The 27,601-nt window shown below is 34.3% G+C and overlaps 1 protein-coding gene across 3 annotated transcripts; it reads right to left on the reverse strand.

The window, feature by feature from the left end:
- Nucleotides 1-1,621: 1,621 nt before the first annotated feature.
- eftud2 (elongation factor Tu GTP binding domain containing 2) lies at nucleotides 1,622-26,269 on the reverse strand. 3 transcript variants are annotated; one of them, XM_087242348.1, is made up of 29 exons: nucleotides 26,140-26,240; nucleotides 25,881-25,932; nucleotides 23,777-23,889; nucleotides 22,112-22,283; nucleotides 21,946-22,024; nucleotides 21,797-21,872; nucleotides 21,585-21,650; nucleotides 20,775-20,810; nucleotides 20,605-20,695; nucleotides 20,404-20,486; nucleotides 20,017-20,183; nucleotides 19,736-19,860; nucleotides 18,032-18,095; nucleotides 17,863-17,953; nucleotides 16,997-17,132; nucleotides 16,787-16,914; nucleotides 12,792-12,985; nucleotides 11,553-11,664; nucleotides 11,326-11,466; nucleotides 10,373-10,474; nucleotides 10,192-10,274; nucleotides 9,202-9,288; nucleotides 8,055-8,181; nucleotides 7,041-7,128; nucleotides 6,212-6,330; nucleotides 4,232-4,326; nucleotides 3,909-4,062; nucleotides 2,104-2,211; nucleotides 1,622-2,009 (listed from the first exon to the last, which is right to left on the reverse strand). In XM_087242348.1, exons 3-29 carry the CDS (start codon nucleotides 23,876-23,878, stop codon nucleotides 1,914-1,916), a joined length of 2,922 nt encoding a protein of 973 aa, XP_087098474.1. In that variant the 5' UTR covers nucleotides 23,879-23,889; nucleotides 25,881-25,932; nucleotides 26,140-26,240; the 3' UTR covers nucleotides 1,622-1,913.
- Between the last annotated feature and the right edge of the window lie 1,332 nt (nucleotides 26,270-27,601).

Consider the following 27,601-nt stretch of genomic DNA (forward strand, 5'->3'; position numbering starts at 1 on the left):
CGGTTTGGTGGATAGGGGATTAGGTAGGGTTGGTTGTTTTTGCCCTTTAAGTTCCAGTGAAAGAAAACAAAAGGCATTTTAGACCAGGGAAGTCCAAACTCTTTCCTGGAAGGTCAAGTAAGTTTTGCTCCAACTTGCTTTAACACACCTACCAGGAGGTTTCTATTATATTTAGTAAGAGCTTGTTTAAGCTGGTTCAGGTGTGTTTGATTAAGGTTGGAGCTAAACTCTTCAGGACGAACACCCCTATAGACAATTTCATGCTCACAAATTTGTGGTAACAGTTTAGGAATGGCTCTTTCCTTTCAACATGACCGCGTACCAATGCACAAAGCAATGTGTTCAGTGTGGATGAACTTGAAAGGCCTGCACAGAGTCCTGACCTTAACCTGACTGAACACCTTTGGGATGAATGAAAGCAAGAATTGGAAGCCAGGCCTTTTCATACTTCACTGGTCTCTCACAAATCTCTTTTTAGTAGAAAGGTCAAAATCTTCTTTAAACACAATCCTAAACCTTGTGGAAAATCTCATACCTGGAAATTATGGGCAACTCCATATTAAAACCAGATGGAGATATCATTAAAGTGTATGCGCAGGTAAAGGCAGGTGTCTCAAAACTACCAAATCTACACTGTAAAAAAAATTAATGACAAAAAGTCCAGACAACTAATATTTTATGTTGCTTTAACTTATTTGAATTAGTTAATCAGATTTTAACATTTTAAGTTACATAAAGTTAATATATTTAAATTAATTGATGTAAGGTGAGATTTTTTACAGTGCATCAAGGGCCTTAGAAAATCTAATTTTCATAATATTAGACAGAATATTAAATTTTGTTTAAACATAAATTACATTTTTTCAGCTTAAATTAAGACTTAATTTACTTATTGAGCATCTCACACCAATAATTTTTAAAGATACTAATTTGTGAACTGCATGTAATATGTCATTATTATTATCATAATTTATCCTAATTCAAGATCTTTTTTCTATATATATATATATATATATATATATATATATATATATATATATATATATATGACTGTCAACATCTCAAAAAATGTGTTTTGGTGTTTTGCGACCCTTTAAAACTGGAAACAAAATATTTTGAAGACTTTAGGACATGTATAACAGTGATATGTTTCACCTGTATACCTTGACTGGTGTAGGCTATAACTGAAATTTTAAAGGCAGAAACAAACCAATATTCATTCAGCATGAAATACCATCTTTCCTAAGCACTCATGGGTGAAATCTCAAATAGACATCTGTGACATTTAAGTAAATGTCAGACAACTGTTTGTTAAATGGCCTTCACTCATGATGTCAACCTACCTTAATTCCGCATCCAATACAGACATAAATAGATCCATTTCTCCACGCACATGTACTCCTCCTGCCCTTTGTATGTGCTTCAGTCTTATTCAGTATTCAGCGAACGGTCTCCAAAGTTTCCCCGCTGTTGAATATTCTCTTGGAAAGTTGTAGAAAACTTTCATGCTGCCTATCAAAACCACCTTTCCCGTCACATCAAAGAGTCTGAGAAGTACAATGGCCATCACTTTCATGCTCATCATAAAAAATACATCCAAAATGAACTGAAAACGCAGATCCACAGGCCAAATCCTTTCTTTTTAATCACACTTACACAAATGACACTAGACTGCAAGGGGATTTCAAATAAAAGACTTGCCCGTTCTTCACCTCATAGAATACTACAAAAATGCTGTCAAATATAAAAATAAACACAGAATGAGACTGTAAAGAGAAACTGGATTGAACATCAAACTCTTTTCATGTGTAAAAAAACATTTTCCACCTTACAGAACTGGACTGACTGGTAGTAGCGGCGAGCCTGATGCAGCTGAAAGGGAATGATGGGATGAGTTAAGTTCATTTGTCTCTTCACATTGGGTAGTTGAGCATCACGTCCTGTTTGGCGAGCTCCAACAACATGGGGTCATCGAAGAACTTGCTGATACTGACATCCTCGCTCAAGCCCTGGAGGACGAGATGGAAAGATGATGATTATGTAGGATGCATATTCCAGCTAAACATGCTGATTGACAGTGGAGAGATGTCAAACGGGTCTTACTTTGCGCCTGCGGGTCTTGATCATAAACTCTCTGGCCAGATGAGGGGCCGGTTGGGGCTCTAAAGGACGAATCACAATGCTCTTATCCAGAGGATCACCGGGGACAATCTGGAGTGAGGGGCAGAGGCGAGAATTACTCAGGACAGGAGTGAAAATATAATGCCATGTGACAAACACACACACAGTTAAAGGCAAGGGTATCCAAAAAAAAACTGCTGCTGCTGCTGCTGCTGCTGACTCAATCTTCCGCAGCTCAACATCACATGTACACGCACACACAAGTGGGGTTTTATTTTATTCTTTTGTATATTTCTTATTCCCATTATTTATAACAGTGATTTGTATTCAATTATTTGCTTTGTTTTCAATTTTGATGCATTTACTAGCATGAATTAATTATAATTTTAGTGTTTAAACTTTGTTATTGATTGATACAAACCTTTATATTCAGATTAGTTCAAAGTGCATTGATAACAGACATTTGATTTTTAATAAAGCATAAAATTGTAAATGTTACAATTATTATTGAGAATTATTAGTTGACTTTTATTGAGGTTCAATATTTAATTGTTAACACCGAGTTTATTATGGCAGCGCAGTGGCTCAGTGGTTAGCACTGTTGGCTCACAGCAATAAGGTCGCTGGTTCGAGTCCGGGCTGGGTGAGCTGGCATTTATATGTGAAGTTAGCATGTTCAAACCGTTCCCCACCGTCCAAAGACATGCGCTAAATTGGTAAATTGAATCAGGTAAATTGGCCTTATTTCATGAGTGTGTGTGTGTGAATGCAAGAGTGTATGGGTTTCACAGATCTGGGTAGCAGCTGAAAGGGCATCTGCTGCCTAATAACAAGCTGGATAAATTGGTGGTTCATTCTGCTGTGACGACCCCTAATTAATAAAGAGTAAACCGAAAAGAAAATGAATGAATAAATAAATTGGCTATAGTGTATGAGAATGTATGGGTGTTTCCCAGTACTGGGTTGCGACTGGAAGATTATTTGAAAATGCAGATTTATAGAAATAAAGTGTTGCATATTGATATTTATCCTACCTTGTTAAATCATTGTTGACAACTACTGTGAGAAATCATTAACGTGTTCAGTGTCTTCACATAGATAAATAGCATTAATTATTAATAATAACATATAATTAAAAGTAAATTGAGCAAATTTGGTATTTGATAAGCGTGTATCAAACTGGTAGCCCTTCACATTAATCGGTACCCAAGAAGTAGCTTTCAGTTGCAAAAAGGTTGGTGATTCCAGGTCTACAGCCAATCAGGAAGCAGAACACTGTGTCAAATTGCACTAAAAAAATCTGTGAAACTGCAAGAACGAGAAAGGTGAACAGCATTATGGCGAGGGATCACTGTATTTATATGTATTCTAAAATGTATTACTAAAATTATTACGCTTACACTGAACTTAAAATGTAATTAGTTATTTAATAATGTGTGTAAAGATTATCACACACACCTCTTCATATTCAAATATATCCACACATTTAATTTTAATTAAAAAAACATATTTATAAAATGTAATAATAGAAAAATGTATTACATAAATAATATTTTACAGTATAATATACATCATTTCCCACATATTGTTGTGCTTAACTGCCATAAAAATACTTTTATACAAAATAAATTTTCTTCAGTTTCATTAAAGAAGACTTTTTTTAAAAATAAAATTTCCTTTCCATTTTGCTGACATATTTTGGAGGTTCACTTACACGCAATCCCTCATACTCAAACACACATGGAAGAGAGGTGGTAAAAAAAAAGCTGAACTGAATGCGTTTATACCTGCCAGTGGTGAAACACACTGAGCGCGAAGGCCTGGCCCTGTGTGTGTGTGCGTAGATCCGTTTCAAAGCCGAATGAGTCAATAGCAGGGATGAAAGCCTTGATGGTGTAGAGAGGAGAGCCAGGGATTGGAGCGTCCTGCGTCACATGACCTCTACGGGACACAGAGACGGGGGATCAGTCACAGGCCCCTTCTTCACTTTATTAGACACTTGCTGACATTTGCTGCCTTGAGCAACAATCTGCTTAATGCGAATGTGTGTTCATAGACGAGGAGTCAGCAATGTCCTCATTCAGTGTGAGTGTGTGTGTGCGTGTTTTACCTTCTGCGTGCCAACACTGTGTAAACTGCAGAAACACAGTCAGCAGGTGCTTGAACCTCCACAAAGTAATAGGGCTCCATTAGCCTGGGTGTGGCCTACAGGAAACCAACCAATCAGAGAGTGAGTGGATGAGTGAGTGAGAAACCAATTACGATAATCAACTTCATCTTAATGGACCACAACTTAATGGATCACGTCATTGAATGACAAACTGCAATAAGACTAATGGAAACAGCTTGTTTTTCCATCCAAAGTTGCAAACTCATGAGCAAAATTTGAAATAAGTTTAAAACATTTGTGAATAAAACAGTTTCCATGCCATGTGCTCAAGAGAATACAATGGTCACTTCCTGGAAAACTGAAGCGATATACAATACTGTGCAAAAGTTTTAGGCCATCATTAAATCTGTTGTTTTACTGTGGGTATAATGAATATATGAGACCATTTACCACAAAACCAGTCATAAGTGTACATTTATTTTGTCAATTTCTGAGATTTTGCCTTGAGATTGTGTTGTCCTCAGGCTCCAGCTTTATGTTTTGTTGATTGTTTTAAAACAAAGAAAACGATTTTGATTTTACTGATCCAGTCCACTAAGGAATAGATTCTCCTCCACGTGGCCCCTGAGCTAAAATGAGTTTGACACCCCTGTTTATAGAGGCTCTATGAGATCACCTGAGCAGAAAAAGAGGATATGACACTCTAAACCTAAAGAAGAACTCAACAGTGCTAAATGAAGCCTGATATTTCACAGCATGTTCTTTTAGAAAATGTCAGGACAATTAGAACAAAACAGTTCAAGCTGTGCTTGGTGCCCAGGAAAGCCACATTAAACATAGACTTTTGCTTTTCTTTTGGTCCTATTACCTACATTTTCTGTTTGTTTTTAATAAACAAATAAATTAATTATAAATTGTGCCAAAAAAAACAAAAAACTGTTATAGTGCTTAGGACTTTTGCTCAGTACTGTATGCAAGATTAAAATGTTAATTTCTGCAAGCTGAGAAACTTCTTTATGTATTTTTCCTCCATTGCAAATACATCGTGCTTCAGATCTGTGATGTTATCTTGCGTTTGGAGGTAGTGCCTGATGTTTCTGAAAATATTTGTGTAAAACAGATGAAAGAGGTAACTTCTAAAATTATACTGAGGATGGACTTTTGGCTCAGATTTATTAATTATAATATAATTAATCAATTTGAACATGACTTTTAATTCACATCAAGACATTTGTTCAGTAATTGTGTTCATGTTTTATAATAAGATAATGTTTTTCCTACACAGTTGTGCAGTTTATTCATGTGAGTTTTTTTAAATGTATGCATCCAAAGGGATCGTTCACCCACCCTTCATATGTTCAAATCCCATTTGGGTTTCTTTTTTATAATGAATACAAAAGAAAATACTTTTTAAAACTGCTGGTATAGCTGCCATTAATTGACTCCCATGGTTAGTTTGGTTTCATAATACTGAAGTGGAGGTGTTTCAGTAACAAGCATTCTTTAAAATATCTTCTTTAGTGTTCAACTGAAGAAGTCTTTTTCATTTTTGGGTGAACTATTGACCTTATTCTAAAATGCGGAAGTGCGCCTGTTTCCGCGATTGTCTTAGAACTTCCGTTTCAGTCGCCTATGGGAGAAATGACAAGGAATAGAATTTTTGACAGCAAAAAACGGTTAAACTACTTGCTCTACAAACAAATGTTTGCATGACTATACAGACCAAGTAGAATAATATAACAAGGAAATATCAGTTTGCAACATCAAACAGCGAAACAAGCAGTTTTTAATGTCTAAAAATGAATGGAAGTGAATGAGACCGGAAGTCGCGTGCAAAAAAGATTCAAATGGCAGCGCCCGCTCGTCTGCGGAGAATAAGGTCAATAGCTTTAATGTAAATTTCTAAAGTGCTAATGAAAATAGGTGGATGAAAACACTGCTAATGATTAGTCAAGAAAGAGAGGTGTCAGGACAAATCACCATGAGGAAAGCGGAGTAGACAACTCTGCGAGCTGTAGGGATGACTTGTCCTCCTCCTCTGTGCAGCGGCTCCTGAGCAATCACGGCATCCAGGATCTTGAACTTCACATTGCGGATTGCTGCATGCAGAGAATGACAAACAGGCAGATTAGATATTACACAGTATGAAATTAAATATTAAACTGTAGCCGACATTATGCCATAATACCCTGTTGTGATGCTGTGATGTCATTTTACATAAAAGCAAGTAGAAATCGAAGTATGTTTGTATTTCGTTTCAAGAATTTGAAACACATTGGCCAAAGTGAGCTTTCTGTTATGAAATTAACTTCTTACAACTTCATCTACAAACTGCCACTGGTCAGCTTCTACTTCTGTTCAGACCAACACCAGACAGCTGATTTATAGTACAAATTGAGGCAGATTCTAATTGAAAGAAAAAGTGACAGAATTTTTAATACTGATTAGTAATGATTAATTACTTGCATTTTACCTTAAATAAATGTTAGTGGAGTGGCGAGTGTAAACATTACACTTGCAATGTTTTTTTTTTTTTTATAAAAACATTTATTTTGCAACTGTTATTTTTATTTTTATCAATACGCAAATAAAAAATAAATGAAACCAAACTTAAAAAAAACTTTTTGGGGGCCTTAAATATAGAGAAAATAAAATGCAATCACATTAACTGGACTTATTTAGGTGCATCAGTGAATTTAAACTGACTTTTTTTCTTAATAAATGATAAAATGCGGCTTAAACACTACTGCAATTCTGAATTCCTAATTATTTCTTCATAACCATAGACAACTCTCATATAATGACTTACGTTCGTCACACAGAGGACCCTCGCGTGTTCCCCACTGGAAACCCTGTACAATACTGTCTTTCACTGAGCCAAGGAGAGCTTTATCCACCTACAACACACACACATACCCACAGAAAGAAAACCGATCATTTAGAGAGTCATATAACTGTCAACAAGTGCAGTTGTCCAGTGCTTGACTTCTCACAATACCATGCGAACTGTGTCACGTGCATGCAGACATGTCAATACCATACACACAATAAATAACACAGCAACAGATCCACGGCAAAACACTTTAACATCTACATTCAAACGGCTAAAAGCGCTATTTCATATTTGTGTGAATACAGTTGGAGGAGAGATCAAGTCAGTTTTATTCTGAATTATATTAGTTTCCAACGCAATTACAGTTCAGGTTTATTCGTACAGCTAAAGTCAGAATTATTAGCACCCTGAATATTTTTCCCCAATGTCTGTTCGGAGAAGATTTTTTCAACACATTTCTAAACAATAGTTTAATAACTCATTTCTAATAACTGATTTATTTTATCTTTGCCATAATGACAGTACATAATAGTTACTAGTTATTTTTAACATAATAGCATTGAGCATAAAGTGACATTTAAAGGCTTAACTGGGTAAATTAGGCATTGTAACATAAAAATTTGTTCTGTAAACAATCTAAAAAAAAAAAAAAAAAAGATTAAGAGCGCTAATAATATTGAAATTAAAATGTAAATTAAAAACTGTTTATTTCTAGCCATAATAAAATAAGACTTTCTCCAAAAGAAAAAATATTATAGGAAATAGTGTGAAAATTTCTTTGCTCTGTTAAACATCATTAGGGAAATAAAAAAAAGAAAAAGAAAAAAAGAAAAAAACAAAGGAGGGTGAATAATCAACTGTATAAAGCTTTTCACATTATTTATTGAACTGTATTTAAACTATATTTATAAAATGATTGCAATTAAATATTCACAATAAAAAAACTAGCCCTGCAGAGCATGATTAGTGTTTAGATGTTGTGTAAATGACCTCAGATGGCAAAGTGTCGTCTACTAAGATGTTGGGTCCAGTTGTGTCTGGTCCAAAAGCCCAAATGGAACGAGCTGCCAGCAAATCCCAATCATACTTGGTCTGGAAAAACTCTCCCAACTTTTTCCTAAAACATAGAAAGGGTGATGTATTTCAAATGGTTTCAGGTTAGTTACTAGATTATTAAAATGATAGGGTAAGATCAGTTAAAGGTATAATTCACTTAAAATTAGTTTTTTTATGCTTCATTTAAAATTGGTTTGACTTTCTTCTGTTGAACACAAAATAAGATATTTTGAAGATGGCAATGCTGAAAACCTGTGACCATTGACTTCCATAGTATTTGTTTTTCCTACTATTGATGTCAAAGGTTACAGGTTTTCATCATTCGTCAAAATATTTTCTTTAGTGTTAAACAGAATAAAGATATTCAAAGCTTAGGAATCACTTTAGGGTGAGTAAATGTTCACTTTTGGGTGAACTTTCCCTTTAAACTGCAAAAATTTAAACTAAAAAAAGGGGATGATAATATTTAATGTTTTTGAAAGTCTTACATTTACCAAGGTCACATTCATTTGATCAAAAATACAAATATACCAGTAACATTGTGAAATATGGCTACAATTTCTAGTAAAATGTTTATATATATATATATATATATTTTTTTTTATGGTGTATCATTAATAACTCCACACTTTTGAACAGTTTTGGAATGTTAGTCTTTATAACCCTTAAAGTTATAGTTCACCCAAATATTTACTCTCTCTAATTTGGTTTTAAACCTTGATGAGCTTTTCTTTCTGTCGTAAACACAAGAAGATATTTTGAAGAACGCTGGTTGCTAGGACCTACTTCCACATTAGCAAATAAAACATTACTATGGAAGGCAATGGGTGGCAGCAACCAGCATTTTTCAAAATATCTTCTTATGTGTACAACAGAAGAACGAAACTCAAATAGGTTTTGAACAAGTGAAGATTTTGTAAATAAGGGCAGAATTTCCATTTTTGGATGAAGTATGACTTAAAAGCCCTCAGGAGAGCAAGACAAAACAGAAAACCTGATGGACAATTAAAACATATCTCCAACTCACTTTGATTCACAGATAAAATAACCTATAGGCTTCTCTGCAGCTCTGTTGTTTTACCTGTTCCATGTGATCTGCACCACCTCGTTCTCAATGTCTTCAGCAAGACCCTTCTCCAATGGCTCAGCAATCATGGTGATTTTATTCCTGCAAAACACACACAGACACTGCTTTGTGAAGCTTTAAAACAGTTGCAAACTGTTGATTTCAGCAAATAAAGACTGTTTCCAATTTAATTGGCTTTTCAAGTGAGTGGCGTCAATCATTTGAACCAAGGGCTGTAGTTTTTAACTTGTTTTTGGGTTGGTTTTATAGATTTATAAATGTATAATCATATACTTGTGGAATTACAGAGACTAATAATAATTATAGCCACTAGTCCTGTTTACGTAATACCGCCATTAAACAAATGAGCCATAAAAATCAAAAGATTATTATAAAGATACTTTGTATTGACGTTATTTTATGATTTGTTAATTTTATTTGATATATTTCACTTTCAAAGCATGTAATTTGTAAAAGCTTGTGGTGTTTTTAGTGCTTTGAAACAGTGAATAATTTTGTAAAGCAATTGGTTCAGCTGATTCAGAGCTTCAAATATGACTCTGGATGACAAAACCTAATGTTGCATGGGAATATTTTTGGCCAATAGACAGAAATACACTGTATGGGTCAATAAGTTTTTTTTACTATTGTCTTTAATGCCAAAAATCATTTGAATATTAAATAAAAATTAGTTCCATAAAAAATATTTGGTAAATTTCCTACTGTAAATAAATCAAAACTTAAAGTGAGATTGCTAAATATTCATATACACAGTTATCTGCAAACTGCTCAGTATTTAGATTTATTTTTAAACCATTGCTTTCCAGATTTTCAAAAGTTCAAACTCTGACAAACATTGCTCTATCCTAACAATTATTCATACACCTTTCAATTGATGTACAAATCTCAGTTAAAAAAAAGGTCACTTGTGTAATTTTATTTGAAGGTTTTCCTTCCAGTCAATACTAAATCAGAATGCTGAAATAAAGGAAGCTTGTTTCTCACTTTTTATTGGGCGTTTCAGCAAAACACTTCAAAGAAGAAGTTTCCACGACAGTCTCACAAAAGGTCACCACAGGATCAGCTACCTATAGGGAGAAAACAAAGAGAGAAAAAATCACATAAAAGGAAAAAGAAATACATGCAGAAATGAGGACCGTAAAACTATTAAAGCAAAAAAGAGCACCTTGATATCAATTTCAGAGTACATTTTCCGCAGGTCGTGCATTACACAGTCCAGATACAGCTCACCTGTGCCAAGAATCACGTGTTCACCTGACTCCTCCACCTAAACACACATTCATAACAAACAAATAAAGAAAAAAAACATTCAGTTATGCATTTAACTACACTAACAAAGTACTAATACAATACGTTATTGTCAGACTTACATCTGTAATTTTTCTTGCATAAGAGCATGTTAAATACTCCGTAAAAATGGACAAATACTAATACAGTGGTCCCTGGCTATAACGCGGTTCACTTTCGTGGTCTCGCAGTTTCGCGGATAATTTTTCAAGCAATTTGACATGCTTTTTTTTTTTAAAGTGCATAGTGTTCTGCGTTCTGATTGGCTGTAGATCACTGTCAATCAATCTCCTAAGTGCCGAGACTCCTGTACAGTACAGAATGCATTCAGCTTGCCAAATTTACATGAATCTTTGATCACTAGCAGTGTGACGCTGAAGTGCTGGACTGTCTGTTTACAAGTTTTCTCCCCAACAAACGTCGGGGAGTCGCAGAAATATGTCGCAGAAATTTTCCGCACTGTTGGACTTCTGAACATGCTATGGCAGAAGTTATGTGGCTGCATGACGCCTTTTACATAAAGAAGGAAGGAAATAACATAAGGACGACAGCAGCAATGAGATTTCAACAAAGATACAACCCCTTTTAAAAACTGTTTGCAACAGGGCCATGGTAAAGATGGAGTCTGCTTTAGTTTTGTGGATCAGTGACTGCAGGAAAAACGTCGATGTTTATCTGAGAAAATTGCATAAAGTGTGTAGTGAGGGTTTTTACAGCCTTAAACATCTATAATAATTGTAAAAAAATAAAGCAAACTACTTTGTAGCATTTGATTTGACCATAACAGAAATACAGCTTTTAAACAATACCGGCAGCAAAAGAGCGTGTTACCTTTGTTGTGAGTGAAGGATAACTTTTGTTAACTTTTCGGAGTCCATCCAACATCTTGGGCAATTCTGAAGGATTGACAGGCTCCACAGCAATTTTTATAACTGATGCGGTGTTAAACTTGAGTGGCCTGAAGATCTGTGCCTGCTCGCAACAACATAAAGCACAGTGAGTTTTAAAAGCCTTATTAATGAAGACTGCTGTTTCAAATGCACGTCTCTGTTTCCCACCTCTTCATTTCCACGGGGCTCTGTGATTGTGGCTGTTTTAACAATCGGCTGGTCACAGCCCTCAATTAACACCCAGTTACCAGCAGGGACTCGATTCACTTCAATCTGATACCTTTAACAACATAACAAATATAACATTTACAAAAACCACACAGACTGAAAAACTGGTGTCGAGAAAATATCACATATAATCACAGAAGAAATGGCAAGAAACAGTCTGAATGAAACATTTTCAGAATGAAAGCAGTTTTTTTTTTTTCAACACTAGTTTGTTTCAGTGCATTTTGAAAAAAGTATTTTTGTATGGCATTTAAAGAGCGGTTTCCAACAAGGCAGCTTGGGGAAAACCTAAAAGGGCTTCAATACCATAATATCCACTTAAACAATGACCATCAAAATGGTTTTTGATGGCACAATAAATCCCTGACAGATGAGTCTTTTATGACAGTACACTTTACTTTAACAAAATACATGTTTTAAAGATGGACATATTTTATTGTTGTCCTCTTAAAGAGGCAGTTCTTCCCAAAATAAATAGTAAACTTACCATTTACTCACATTCAACTTCCAAACTTCTAGTAAACACAAAAGAATATATTTTGAAGAATGTTCAAAACATGGAACCAGTTGGTAAAACAAATACTATGGAAGTCAATGGTTACAGGTTTCCAAAATGTTTCACAATATTGTCTTCTTAACAGACGAAAGAAACTCAAACATGTTTGTGGCAAGTGAAGGGTGAGTAAATGACGACAGAATTGTAATTTTGGAGTAAACTATTGCTTTAACCCTTTATATGAATACACTTACATTTGTAATTACTAACATTTAACTACATGCCATTATCCAGTGTCAGAAATCTTTTTTTTTTTTAATCCAAAATATTTCACAGCATTTTGAATTGGCAACTTTGTGCAGATTCATAACTGCACAATAGTGTTTTGATTGATACTTGCACGTGTATTTTAAATTAGCCAAAGAAAGTACTGCAATAATGTTTAACAGGACTCCTCATTTAACAACTCTTCAAAAAATCCTAATTTTTAAAGTTTATTTCTAGACTCAAATGTCTAAATATTATATAATTTGTGGAATACTTAAAAAATGTCTTTAAATCTAGATATTCCAAGCTATAAAACAGTTTATTGGACAGAAATTGATAATGATGACTATTTCCTTTTTCAGTAAATGGAGTCAGATATATTCCAAGCAAACAGACTAAATTAGTGTGAGTTTCACCTGGCGACAGAAATCCACAGGCGTCCCACAGTGCAGATCTGAGAATCCTCCTCGTCCTCCAGACTGTAGTTTTCTCCCAGAACCTTCACGGGCTGACCTGCCTGCAGGGTTCCACTTAGGACCCGACCAAACGCGTGGAACTGAACGCCGTCATCTGTGCTGTACATCTTAGTGGTGTGGCACATCAGTGGACCCTTCGACAAGAAAGCAAACATTTTACATGGCAAAATTCAGTGATTGGATAATTCACCCGGAGAGACAAAGAAATCATTTAACATTAGTTAGAATTTATAGTTTTACACACTGTCTCTCCCAGTTTTGCACAGCATTCAAATAATCAGTTATGCATTCATTTTCTTCTTGGTTAGTCTCTTATTTTTTAGAAGTTGCCACAGCGGAATGAACCGCCAATTATTACAGCATATGTTTTACGCAGTGGATGCATGATCAGTTATTTAACAAGTCAAATAATCAGAATAATCAGTTATAAACAGTTATTTATTAATATTCACCCGTAAGAACTACAGTGGCATCCACAATACAAAAACTTTTTTACATTTACATTTAAATTTACATTTATTTGTGCCAATTTCTTTTAAAATATACACCTCTCAAATTTTTTTATTTTTTTTAAGTAACATTTTAAGTGAAAAAGGAAACTGATTTATCATTACACTGACCAAAACTCCATTTAAAAAAATTGCTGTTTTGGAGCTTTCTATTCATCAAAGTATCCTGAAATAAATGCATCATGGTCGACTGAAATAAAATTAAAACGGTATTCAAGATTGATATAAAATATTTCTTAAGCACCAATAAACTGGATTAATGATGACTGCTAAAACGTTTTAGAAAAAAATCTATTTTATTATTTTTATTACTATTTTATATTAATATTTCACAATACTACAGATTCTTAAAGGGTTAGCGGAGTCAAATTAAAGACTATTTAAAGGGGTGGTCCACTACGATATTATATTTTAAACTTCAGTTGATGTGTAATGTAGCTGTGTGAACATAAACAGCATCTCTAAATGTAAAATATTCAAAGTTTAATGCAAAGGGAGACCTTGATTTGTACAGAGTTAGCTTAGCAACGCCTACAATTAACGAATTTTGGGGACTACAAAAAATACTTCCGCCCCCTGTGAGATCACAAAAGTTCGTTATTGCGCATCCCACACTGCGCAGGTAAAGGCCGTGGCCAGAGGCGCTGTAACGTTACTGCAGAGGGAGAAATGCCATCCTGCTGTTTCCACATAGCTGTTCTGTTTCTGTTGTTGGGCTTCCAAATGACACGACCCAAACACAGAAGTGCTTACAGTTCAATATTAATTATGTTCCAGAGAACTATAAAATACATAGCAAGCATGATTTGACAAAACACAGCTTCCAGAATCTCTCCCAGTTCAGTGCTGGATTCAGTTAAAATCTCCTCAAAGATGGAGCAAGGAGACGCTGTGAACTCTGAGTCATGACCTGTAAGTGTTTTTATTTGTTAAAATTGATCATGACATGTACAGTGTCTAACTTTAACGGTGTGTTGTAGCAAAGATGTAAACAACGGGAAATTATGGTAACCGCTAACGACTTAGCTAACGTTACAAATCTATATTTATCAAACGGCTGTAAACGCACACACACACATACACATACACGCTCTCTTGGCCAGCACCTGCGTCTCTCTGTGGGAGACGGCAGAGTTTCTCTCTATAGGCAGCTATGCTATGCGTTTTACAACTCGGACAATAAAGTCGCAAAAGATATGTGAACGATTCATGTTACTTACACAGGCATATTCCGCATATGCATGAAAGACGTTCTGTAACGCGTTGATTTAAAAAAAATACAGCAATGATTTCCCAACTGGAGTGTAACATCAAAAACAAATCAATCCAGGCTCACAAAGGTCTCATCTCACATCTTGTGCTTTATTCTGTCACCACAGAAAATAACTTAATCCGAGCATGAGAGAAAAAGAACAATAAAAATCTCTCCCGCGCACATGCGCTTCTCGTGTTACAGATACTTCATCGTATACACGCATAAACACACTAAAAGGCACAGAAACAGTTAAAGGAGCCGCATCCCATTTTCACTCGTTACAGACACGTGTTGACTGACTGACTGACTGACTGTTTACACAAAAACGCGCGTGCTTGTCAGGGCGTGACGTGGAGCCGATCGGCGAATCACAGCATATTATGATGATGACCAATCAGAGTCACTTGAGGGTGGGCCTTTTAGAGAAACTAGGAAATATGACAGTCGTTTTCATGTTAGCTGAGTAGCTGTGTATAATCAAAGTGAGATTTATGAAAAAATAACACGATTTCCTTCAAGTTAAACATGAGCACACATTGCTTTGCATCTTATTAACACAACCAAGCCTTAAAAATAACATTCTGGACCACCCCTTTAAGACCATTATGAAATAAACTTCAGACTTATGCTAAGACAAACATTAAAGATTGTTTCTATTTTTTCCCCAATCATAAAAATGAGTCTAATTAGTAAATTGTTAAATTGTTTTTATTTTAAACAATGTCAAAACAAGCAAACCCCAGTTGTATACATACATTTCCTTCAAAGGCTGCATTTATACTGCACATATTGATGGTCGATAAATTTGTGACTGTATCACTTTTTTTTGTTAAACAGCTTACATCATCTTTTACAAGTGACTCGTATCTGATTGTCTGCATTTACACAGCACATGGTGAAGGCGCAATGAACTGGGGAAAAAAAAAGAACGCTCTTTACTCCGTTCCTGTAGTTAATCTGTTGACAGGACTTTTTAATATTGTTAAATTCTTTTTGACAAGTTCTTTTACTATCGTTTATGACAAAAAAGTTCTCATTTGGCCATCTTCGTTTAATCTAGGTCTTTTTAAACCAGTAGGCATCTTAATGTAATGTCTTGCATGAGATGTATACCACAGTTTTATATTAGTTTATATTGGTTACGTGGCAGATATTGCACTCGCTCACTTTCTCTCATTAACATACTTAAATTCTTGTGCTACAAAACAATATAAAAGCTTTTTTAGTACTCGTGTATGAGATTTAAGGTTTGCGACTGCTGAAGTCTGTTCTGAAAGAAAAGTGTCAGACTTGACGTAATACGTTATGGTTTTTAATGACGGGCGACTCGCATTGACAGTTGAAACTCCGATCTACCTGTTTACACAGCAGACATGAAGGCACGGATAAATTTTCCACATATGAACAAGGCCTGAATCTGATTCAAGTAAATTGGAATCCATGTGATTTTTTCCTGCTTACACATACGTGGACCATATCCCATCTGCGCCACATGGGAGGAAAAAAAAAATCCAGACTGAGTCACTTGAACTGTGCAGTGTAACTACAGCCAAAATAACGTAACTACTAAAACTATAATAAACTAAATGTATGCATAACAGTCTGACAAAAATCTTACCCTATTTATTTATGATCTATAAATACAATGACAACTTTTAAACAAATTGTATTTTTGTAAGGAAAATAATTAAACCAAACTGGTTATAAAACTATTACATTAACTATTATAATATAGTTCTGGAAAAAAAATTGTTGAGATGGACTATTGGGGATTGGATGGGTGTCTGTCTGCTCGATTTGGTAGTTTTACATGTACACAGTGTACACAATAAATACCTATTTACAATTATTTAAAACCCCCACAAGACAATATTTCAATAATTTAAGACCTTTTAAGGCCTAAAACTTAGTTTTTCACCCCACGCACACCCTGGATTAAGAGACTATGTCAGACTAACCATTTTTAAGAAATCTTATTTATACATATTTATATTTATAATGTTATATATATTATATATATTATATATATATATATATATATATATATATATATATATATATATATATATATATATATATATATATATATATCTATTGTTTTCTAGAACACAAGTAAAGTGAAGAAATGAGCTGAACATAGCACAGAAATTCTCTGCAGATGCCACACTTACATCAGGGTCACACTCAGACATGGTCTCTCCGAGGTCTGAGTCCAGTCCACCCGTGTAGGTATGTTCTATTTTTGCTCTGGCGCCCCCCTGAGGAGATGGTATGTGTTGCACACACATGTCCACTAAGCCTGTAAAATCATTAAAAAGTATTATTAAACTGAACATGCCGTACATATCTGCAATATTTATAAGGTAATGCAGCTACCGCACCTGTAAACTCTCCAAAAAAGCGGTTACAGACGAGGCGCAGCAGAGGTTTGATGTTGAGTTTTAACTCCTCTTTGGTCAGATGAATGCCAAGTTCGTCAAGGACTCGCGGCAGAGACGTATCCACATCACCCACCACCTACAGACACACACACATACCAGTTACACAACCTGTACATGCGTGGGTGACTGTCTATGTCTCATTTAAATATAACAAGCAAAACTGAAGACCGAGGGTTTTCAAATGAAGATGTTTTTTTTGTGTCTCAAATATTTGAAGATTTCAATGTTTCAAATGTTACTGTTATTGTGTCTCTGTAAACTACAAGAATGTGATTTTGTGACAACAGAAATGTCTCGAGCATGTGAATTAAAGGGATAGTTCACAAACAAATGAATGAACATTAACTAATGTATTCTGACTGATGCGGTTTTTGTGGAGTTTTGTCCTTCTGTTGAACACAAAAGAAGTTATTTTGAAAAATGCTAGTTTTTGGCACCATGGACTTCCATAGAAGGGAAAATATAAATACTATGTAAGTCGATGGGTGCCAGCTACCAGCATTCTGCAAAATATTTTCTTTTGTCTTCAACAGAAGAGAGAAACATAAACCTTTTTGGGTGAACTATCCCTTTAAGAATTCACTCTATAGGCATGGCAATGTACTTGGTAACAAAAGAACAACAACTACACAAAAATGTATACAAGCCTGGCATATATAATACAGCATTTTTGTTATTTTATCTGTGTGAACAGGAACTATTTTGACAACAAAAAAAACACTGTATGATAAAAGTTTTTAAAACCCACTCTCATCCATTTTGAGTACACTAATGTCATGTAAAAGTAGCCGGAGAGTAAATCTGACCTGTGAAAGGATCTTGTACAGCGGCTCCAGCACAAACTCAACAAAGCTGCGCTGGGAGTTGCTGTTGGGGGCTTTCTTTGTGAACTTTCTCCTGGCAAACACAGAATGCAACCAGTTATAAAAATAAATTCACAATGTCTGCAAAATAGATATAGCTTGAAATTCTCACGTTTTGGGGTTGAAGTAAATGTCTCCCCATAGTCTTTTTGCGAACTCCATGTAGCTAATGTCACCTGAAAACATAATAAAACAAGGTTGATTAAGGCCCAATCCCAATTCTACGCCTCAGCCATTCCCCTTACCCCTCGTTTTGTGCATGCCAGTAAAGGGTTAGTGGTGTCCCAATTCTCTTTAGCTTGAAGATGTAGGGCTAAGGGCAAGGGGTATACACCCCTTCAAACGAAGATTTTTTTTAGGACCACACTAGAAACCAAGGGGTAAGAAAATTTCCCAGATTACACTAGCTCCAGCTGCACCCGGAAGTAAGGTGATCCACTAATTAGTATTTTTTATCATTATTGCAAATTTTTACATTAAACAAACACGTTTTAATATATTCATAACCGCGTTCGTGTTTTACCGTCATGCTTTTTTTTCGCTAATTTCGCGATCAATAATCCCTAATATTAACTTCTGTACAGCAGTCCAGCAACATTCTGACACTGAAATACCCTGTCAGAAAAGTCTAGTGGCTGTTAATGGGCTTTTTACAGTGTCTGGTATAATGGTAATGTTGTTTTTGGTGTGGTTACATAGATGAATATGGCCACTGTGTAAATACACAGTACAGGTATGATCTTATTGCCACATTAGATCAGAATGGTAACAATACATGGGTTCAGTGAATTTCCTAAAGATAAATACCAAAAAATAACACAACTGGAATCACTACAGTAGTCGCCATCATCTGAACTCATATAAAGCAAGAAATCGCGAGGACATTTGATGAAGTGAGCAGGTAATGTAGTGTTGTCCCAATTCTTAGGGGTAAATTTTGAAGCCCTTCCCCTTAACCCTCGGTTGCAAGAGCTAAGGGGAAGGGGTAGGGGTACAAAAATAGAATTGAGATTGGGCCGAAGGATGCATTTAAAATAGAGCAGCAATGCCACACATATTAATATTTTGAAAATTGTCAATACAAATATTGTGTTGCTTTAACCACTGCATAATAAGACAATATGTTTACTATATTTTATATCATATGTTAATAATTTCTTAACTGAAGTGAAATACATGCGTCATTAATATTCATTAATCGGGACTTATTAACTATTAGGGATACACCGAATTTGCGGCCTCTGAAGAAAATGTCACTTTCAACTGACAAAAAAGGTGAAGAATTCTGAATTTGGAAAGCAATGTACTATAAAACACATTAATTTCTGCAGAGCGCACCACTGACTAGCTTGCATGCACCATGGTCAAAGACAAAAAATAGCTCAAAAATACACTGTAGATATTTCGCTCACATAAGTATATTTATATAAGAAAAGAAAGGTTTGCACAAATCGACAGGACATTTCTATGTAGTGTACTTGTTTCTGTTGCTGTCAATAGTGCTACTGTGCTTTCATGGCATACAATGGTAAAATAAAATTCACTGTAAATAATTTGGTTATTTTATTAGTCTTGCATTTTTTAAAAATCTGTATAATTTAAGTAATTGGATCCAATTAAAAGTCTTACAAAATCAGTTTTTGATCGTGTGTCCAGAATTTTAGCTTTCTGCCAAAAACTTTAATTTCAGTGCATATTTACAAGTTTAAGAATTAGATGTATTAAGTCATCTAAAAACTACATTATTCATTTTACATGTTTGCATAATATTTTTTTTATTAGAGTGCTGATCATTAAATTAAAAAAATGATCTCACCGTAGGTGTCTGAATAGATTTTGGCGAAGGAGCCGAGAGTAAAGCAAATGCAGTACTGCGAGGAAGCGAAACAGACGTTCCCCAACAGAGGCGACACAATCAGAGACTCATCTGTAGAATATGTGCTGCCAATGAGAAAAACAAACACAGTCAGACAAAACTGCTAACTAAAAACAACAGATCTCACAGCTATTGCTTCAAACGTAAGCAGGTGAAACACAAATAGTACCATCAGCATGCTCGATCAACCAAAACAATTAATTTCAAGTACTGTGGGGTACCTCAGCAAGCCGTTGACCTCATCCACAATGTGGCGCAATTTGTAGTAGGCATCAGTAGGGGGCAGTTTGAGCTCCACAATCAGACGATCTATTTTATTAATACAGATAGTGATGGCCAATCTCTCCTGCACTGCATGCTTGATCAGTCGCTCAGTGTTCAGCATTACCTGAACATATCCAAACAAACAGTTAAAGGCATGCTAAAGAAAGATTAGTCTTGCATAACACAGATAGTTTAATATACAAACTATTCAGTGACTAAGATTTATTTATCAGTGTATTTTAATGACAACAACATAGTACTTACAGTCTTGAAGCGAAAAGCAATATGCATGTGTGTGAAAAAGCACATAGGCAATATTTATGTGTGTGTGTGTGTGAACTCACCCCCTCAGCAGCATCAATAAAAAGCACAATCCCGTCAGATAGTCTAACTGCAGATGTCACTTCATCAGAGAAATTCACATGACCTAAAGAATGTGAAGTACGAGAAAGAAGTATGAGAGATAAAATCACCTGTTCTTACATGCCGGTGCACAAATGTATTTAGTGTGCATCTGTAAGTGATTTTATAGGGCAGGAAAGTACCTGGCGTGTCCATGATGTTGAAGAGGTAGGATTTGCCCCGTGAGTCCGGCAGCACCATGGTTACAGGAGTACTCTTGATGCCAACCCCTCTCTATCAAAAAGCAAAAAAAAAAACTTTAAATAACATCACTGAGAGAGAAATGTTTAATCAATATCCTATTTCAGTTTACCTCTTGCTCAGTGAAAAGGATATCTGTGTATCGTAACTGTGGAAAGAAGAAAACACCAATATTTTAATACATCACCACATGACTGTAAAGCTGAACAAACAAAGAACGCCTCAGTGCAAAATGTTGCTATAAATGAGTAATAACTCATGTTTTAAATTTATATGAAACTACAGGTGTGCGGAAGAATGCACATACAGTGTATATATAAACACTGTTTTGTTTTTTGTTTCCCCTTTAATAATAACTACATGAAGTGTTTAATTGTGTTTCTCTGACAAATATATACTTTATTTTAATAATAAAGTGTGACAAACATGCAAAATAATAAAAAATTAGTAAGGGGCAAACACTTTTTCACACCACTGTACATAAACTACTACAATATTACTTTTATTAGGAGTTGTTTTTGTTTTATATACTTGACTCCGGAATAGGCAAAAGATGATAAAAAGAAGATGAGTCAAGTATACTTCCATCATTGTTTAAAGTAAAGAAAAGATTATGCTTGATGTTCTTAGTTTGATTACTTTTAACTATCTATCTATCTATCTATCTATCTATCTATCTATCTATCTATCTATCTATCTATCTATCTATCTATCTATCTATCTATCTATCTATCTATCTATCTATCTATCTATCTATCTATCCATCCATCCATCCATCCATCCATCCATCCATCCATCCATCCATCCATCCATCCATCCATCCATCCATCCATCCGGTCTAAATGTATGCATGTATTTTTCCTTCACAAAGAAAAATTTATATATATCGAAACAAAATGCAAATACTTATCTATACACTTACATCTTCGTCATCTCTCTTACGGATTTCAGGATGAGTCTGTTCAATGAGGCAGTCTACAAAACATGTCTGTAGGGACAAACAAAAGCATTTTTAAATGCTTTCAAAATGACTACTGAACTGAACACATACAACTTCTGAAAACCCCCACATGATGCTCCTTAATTAATTAGACATCATCTAAAAAACTGAATCAGCATAATGAAGTCTTTTACCTTGCCGTGGTGTAAGTGTCCACACAGTGTGACATTTCTGATCAGTTCTGAGCTGTCCATAAGATCAGCAAGGAATCTATCAAAAGATATATGCATGTAAGCTTATGCAATTCAAACAAAGAGGGGAAAAAACCCAATCATAAACTCACTCCATGTCATAGACGGTCGCTGGAAGCTCCTGCTCCATCAGAGTAAACTGCTTCATCCTCACAGGTTTTATAATGGGCTCTGAGGAACAATTAAGTCAGATACATTGATTTTCCACTGAGTGTGCATGCGATAAACAAACTGTTCTTCCACCAGCGTGTCTGTTACCTGTCAGCGGCTGTGTATCTTCTTCTTGAACAATAGTTTCCACCTCAGGACCATACACTTCTTCAGCAGTGGGATAATACTTTTTATCCTCATGCAGAACCACCTCCATACCACCACCTCCTCCATCCTCATCAGCCTCAGCCTGGTCATCATCGTCATCCTCCTCATCCGCCTGTTTTAAGAAAATGTACATCAAATTCAAGGAGCTGATTTTTGCATAAAAACAACCACTGACTCTACACGCTTCAGCTGAACAATTTAAAGGGGGCCTATTATGCTCATTTTTACTAGATGTAAAATAAGTCTCTGACATATAGCACCATAGTGCTCAGGGCGACCCGAGTTCGATTCCCGGCTTGAGGTCCTATGCCCATACTTCCCCTCTCTCTGCTCCCAGTGCTCCCCTCCCCCCAAAACATAGAAAAAAAACGTAATAATTATAAAAAAAAATATTCCACAAATAACGCTTCATAACTTTTTGAAATGACCCCTTTTAGGCTTTGATCCTAATTGTGTAATTAGGCTTTATGTGTAACTGCTCTTCTGGGGTCTCATTGATGAACATGGCATATGCACAAAATGGGCAGAAATATGCGTTAGCCACTCAAAGGTTGTGATCTATAAGCTTGAGAGGAGAGTGTCCACAGCTGTAATTAATCTCTAAGCAAACATATTTAATTTAAATATTGATTTAAACCACTTTAAATGAGCTAATCATCAATAAATAAATTACTTTATTCTGATGTATGTTCCTTACTAAGAACTTGTCTATGCAAATTTGATAAATCAGAGCCCTGGCGATTTGACCTGCTACTTTTGTCCTCATTTAAATGAGTTCTGTATATTAATATACGTATAATTTAGGAATATGGTATATTAACCCTTTAACTGCTCCACCAAGAAAAAAATACTATGGATAGCATTTCTTAACTCATAATGTCACTAGTCAACACATCCAATGAATTTTTTTTCAACATGCGACAAAATATCAACCATTTGGTAGAGGTTGATGTGTCCGTTTATGGAAAAATTACCGGAATTAATACATATCCAATGAAAAATCTGAAAATATGAAGTGTAAGACATATTTATTTAAAAAAAATATTCAAAATAAATTGTTTTTGAATACTATATCATCTTTATTTTTTGAAGTATGCCAAAAAATATTTCAGATTCTCATTTAACATGTTTTCTTATATATATATATATATATATATATATATATATATATATATATATATATGTATGTATGCATGTATGTATGTATGTATGTATGTATGTATGTATGTATATATATATGTATATATATATATATATATATATATATATATATATATATATATAGATATGTATGTATATATGTGTGTGTGTGTGTGTGTATATATATATCAATAAAACCAAAATTGAGTGTAGTAACAAAACAGGATTACATTTGTTTGATTATTTTATAAACCAACAATGCTGTGTCGTGTAAACCATTATTAAAACAGTCATTCTTAAAATGACTTTAAAAGTCATTATTTAAAAGTCAAAAGCTGGTCAACGATTTGAGCAGGCAATTAAGGGTTAATGTAATAGGGTTAATGAAACTGCACTTAAATGGCACAAATGCTCCAACTAGCAACGGTTTGGCAGTTTGAATATGATTACAGGTTATACAATCACCTCATCAGCATCCCGGTCCTCTGCATCTAGCTCTTCATCCTCATCAGAGTCCAGCTCTGGTCCGATATAATTTCCAAACTCGTCATAAAGATCAGTCTCCATGGCGACGAGCTCTGATAGGACAAAACAGATACAAATGACATAACTTACTTTGGTGCAGAGGAACTATTCGGAATGCAGATCAACTCATTTAAAATGCAGCAGTGGTTCATTATTCTGTCTGTTTTATTTTCTAGTGTTGGGAAAAACGTTACTGTAACACTTTTAGTATTACTGCACAAAATGCTGATTGAGGTAAAATTGGTTTAAATTCTTAGCGTTTCTGTAAAATTTGCTTAAATGCCTAACAAAATGCATACCCAAAGTAAATTGCATGCTATTTTTAACCATTTTTAGTATTGGTCTTTGTCAGGTGACAAATTCGATTGTAAAATTATTGATTGTTAAAATATTTAAAAATCACAAATGTTACAACTAACTTTAGCTGACTAACTCACCCCTTGTAAAAAAAGTTTATTTGTGGGTGTCTTTCTAAAAACAAATAAAGGTTTTTGTTTAAAACATTGCAGGATTTTTCTATATTTAGAGTATTTATTTGATGTTAAATGTTTTAAAACCCCGGATTTGGCATGGGCTGGTATAAGATTCTGATACTATGATAATCTTGGATATAAATATCACGGTTTTAGGTATTGCGATTACTGCTCTGAAATATATTCCTTTTAAATGTCTGGGTAAAAAAATAAAAACGTTTTCCCCTTTGTACACAATATATTTTATTTGGGAAACATTCATAATATTTTGGAGCAGTAAACATGTCAGGCTAAATAATTCAAATGAATTATTGACTTCTGCTTCCTTCATTTGTTTCAAAAATACAGATTTGTAAAAAATTTAAAACGCAATCTTTGAATATCTTTTCTGCTGTCCTAAAAAAAAACTAAGAAAAAAGTAAATTAAAAAATCTTACTCATACCCTAGGAACAATATAGCAGAAAATTGACGGTTTTAAAACCTTGACTTTTCTAAACCGCGGTATAGCTTAAAAAATGGTTATCGTCTCATGCCTACTCCAGACTGCAGCTTAATGAAACCGTATTTTTAAAAATCTGTTTTTTTTATTTTATACGAAAAAGGGATAAATACATTAGAAGTCAATTTTATTCTATGAGGTAACTATGCATTGTTTTGGTCTCTTTTGAAAGGTGACACACTAAGGTTTATTCCCTAATAGTCCGAATCACTGTAAATGTTTTTGAATAATTAAACTTAATTAAACTCTGCTTAAAACTTTTATCTTAATATTCGAACATTCAGACTTTTTTCTTAATAATATAATTTCAGTAAAGTATTCTTTACAAATTCTAAATAAGAAATTCATATTAGCTACCGATGACTATCAAAGTACAACATTGCTCACAGTCAAAGTCTTCACAGTTTTGAATTCATACTTGGAAGCAATTTCAGACTGAATATTAAAAGTAACATTGAGGTAAAGTTGGTTTTCTATTCACACATTCTCATTGATAATATCATCTCAGAAAAGTATTCTTTGCAAATTATAAACGGGGTAATCATATTAGCAGCCAGTGACTATGAAAGTACAACATTGTTCAGTCAATCAAACAGTGCTAATGTTGTTTTGAAGTCATACTTGTATGTGATTTCAAACCAAATATTGAAAGTAGCCTTGTAAACAATATAAGAAACATGTCACAAGTTGTCACTGAATGAATGTGCTAATATAACCAAGTTTACCTTAATTTGCATCCAACCAATGTGCTAGTTAGTTTTGCGTTTTGGATAGAAACTGGTAACGTTAAATTAATACCTTCTCTATATTGTACTTTGAATATTCAGCCTGAAATAGAAAGTAAGTTTAACTTCAAAACAGCGTTAGCACAATTTAATTCTATTAACTCTGTGAACAATGTTGTACTTTGAAAGTCTATGGCTGCTAATATGAGTTCACTACTTGCAGAGAATCATATCTTTTTAAATTATAGCTATTATTAAAGGGAAAGTCCGAATATAAAACCAACTTTACCTCAATGTAAACACCAAAGGGAACGTGACACAAGTTGTCAATGAGCAAAAACTTTACCTCAATAAAATGCTGTAGTGTCGAACATGTATCTTTAAGAGCCCAATAAACACAGCAAACATTAAAGTGAATAAAATTACCTCATAACATACTGAAAATCGCAATAAATATAAAAGATTCCCTTGTGAAACTGCCTCAAGTAAAGCCGATATTGCAACTGATCGCGCAGCAAACGTACGACAGCGAATGAATGAATAATTGCTTCGTGTAAATAATTATTTCCGTCGTAAATATAGTGCGTATTATAACAGTGTTATACCTGTGTGCGAGTCTTGTTTTTAATCCCGGTGTGATTTTATTGTTACAAAATGATCCCTCGTACTGTTTCAAACCATGCACCGCGAGGTCCTCGCACAGCTCAACGTAGGTCGTACGTTGGTGACGTCATCAGCGTTCGCCAAGCATATTGCCTGTTTGAAAAAAAAAAACAGGCTACTAATACATGTCGCAGTCAGCCAAGATTTACTAAAAAAAATGTTTTTTTAAGTTTTCATATATTTAAAAATCAATTTTAAAATTTTGACCACTATTTTTTAATGTTGGAGTAAAAACAAAAACGTAAATAAACATTGAGTGACTCCATAGATATCTTATTATATATATATACACACACATATGGAGTGTATTATATATGTATGGAATATATATCTATGAAGTGGCTCAAATAGATATTGGCTTCAAACACTTAAGGGTAATCTTAAGTATGATTTACAGCTTTAATTATTATACAAAAAACTTTTTTTGTTTTTCAGTACAAAAAGTATCTAGATCTGAATTTATCTTGACAAACTATAGCTACATACATAGGCTACTACCATGTATCATTTTCAAGTATGTACTCAAAAAGTAGGGTGACTGACAGACTTATAAGACTTAAAATTTGCAAATGTAGCCTACTAATAGACAACCAAACTCTGTTATAGCTAATATAAGCTCTCTGAATAAAAAAATCTAAATCAAAACAAAACCAGTTAAACATTTTTAATTCTAGTTTTTTTTATAGCTAGACAATTTCTTCCAACAATAAGGTGCATATCTGTAGGCTGAAAATGGTCATAAAATGAAGTGAACACTATTAAAAACAAAACATTGTTTGACAAGGAATGGATGGGAAAAGAGATTTGTCAGTATCCCAATTAATTGACAGCAATAAAGGTATTACTTCATATGAAAATGTTTGTACTAAATATAATTTCTAATTCAGTAAAGTTTAAATCTTTAAAGCCATTTCTATCTCATTTGTCTGTCTAATTAAGGAAATACTTTCTTACTCTACCCTTATAACCCCAACTGTGCCTCCTGTGTTAATTGAAGTCTGTGATTTCAAAGAAAGAAATCTATGTAACAACATTTTATATCCATTTTATAGGATATAAAATGTTGTTACCAATCATTGGTTTTTACATAGATTTCTTTCTTTGAAATCACAGACTTCAGTTAACACACGAGGCACAGTTGGGGTTACAAGAGTAGAGTAAGAAAGTATTTCCTTATTTAGACATAATTAAGGAAAAAATAATAATTATAAAAAAAACTCAACTTCACATAAATTATCTAAAAAGATACCATTCACGTACTTAAAATTAAATATTTAAATATTTAAAGTTTCCTCTGTCTCCAATAACTAAAAAAGTTCATTTTAAAGTTTTAAGTGGGATGAATCTGTCAAGTAAATATTTAGGAATTAGATTTGGATTTGAGTCTAATAAATGTGTGTTTTG

The sequence above is a fragment of the Danio rerio genome, chromosome 3 (genome assembly GCF_052040795.2).
Source record: "Danio rerio strain M-AB ecotype USA chromosome 3, GRCz13ab, whole genome shotgun sequence".
Taxonomy (NCBI): Eukaryota; Metazoa; Chordata; class Actinopteri; order Cypriniformes; family Danionidae; genus Danio; species Danio rerio.

What these genes read in the sequence shown, in the direction of transcription:
- eftud2 (XM_087242348.1), bottom strand. Translation starts at nt 23,878, where the DNA reads ATGGAGACTGATCTTTATGACGAGTTTGGAAATTATATCGGACCAGAG. An exon ending in GCGACCGTCTATGACATGGA is followed by an intron (nt 21,873 to 21,945) that starts GTGAGTTTATGA and finishes ATCTTTTGATAG; the next exon opens with ATTCCTTGCTGATCTTATGG. An exon ending in CAACATCATGGACACGCCAG is followed by an intron (nt 20,487 to 20,604) that starts GTACTTTCCTGC and finishes CACATTCTTTAG; the next exon opens with GTCATGTGAATTTCTCTGAT.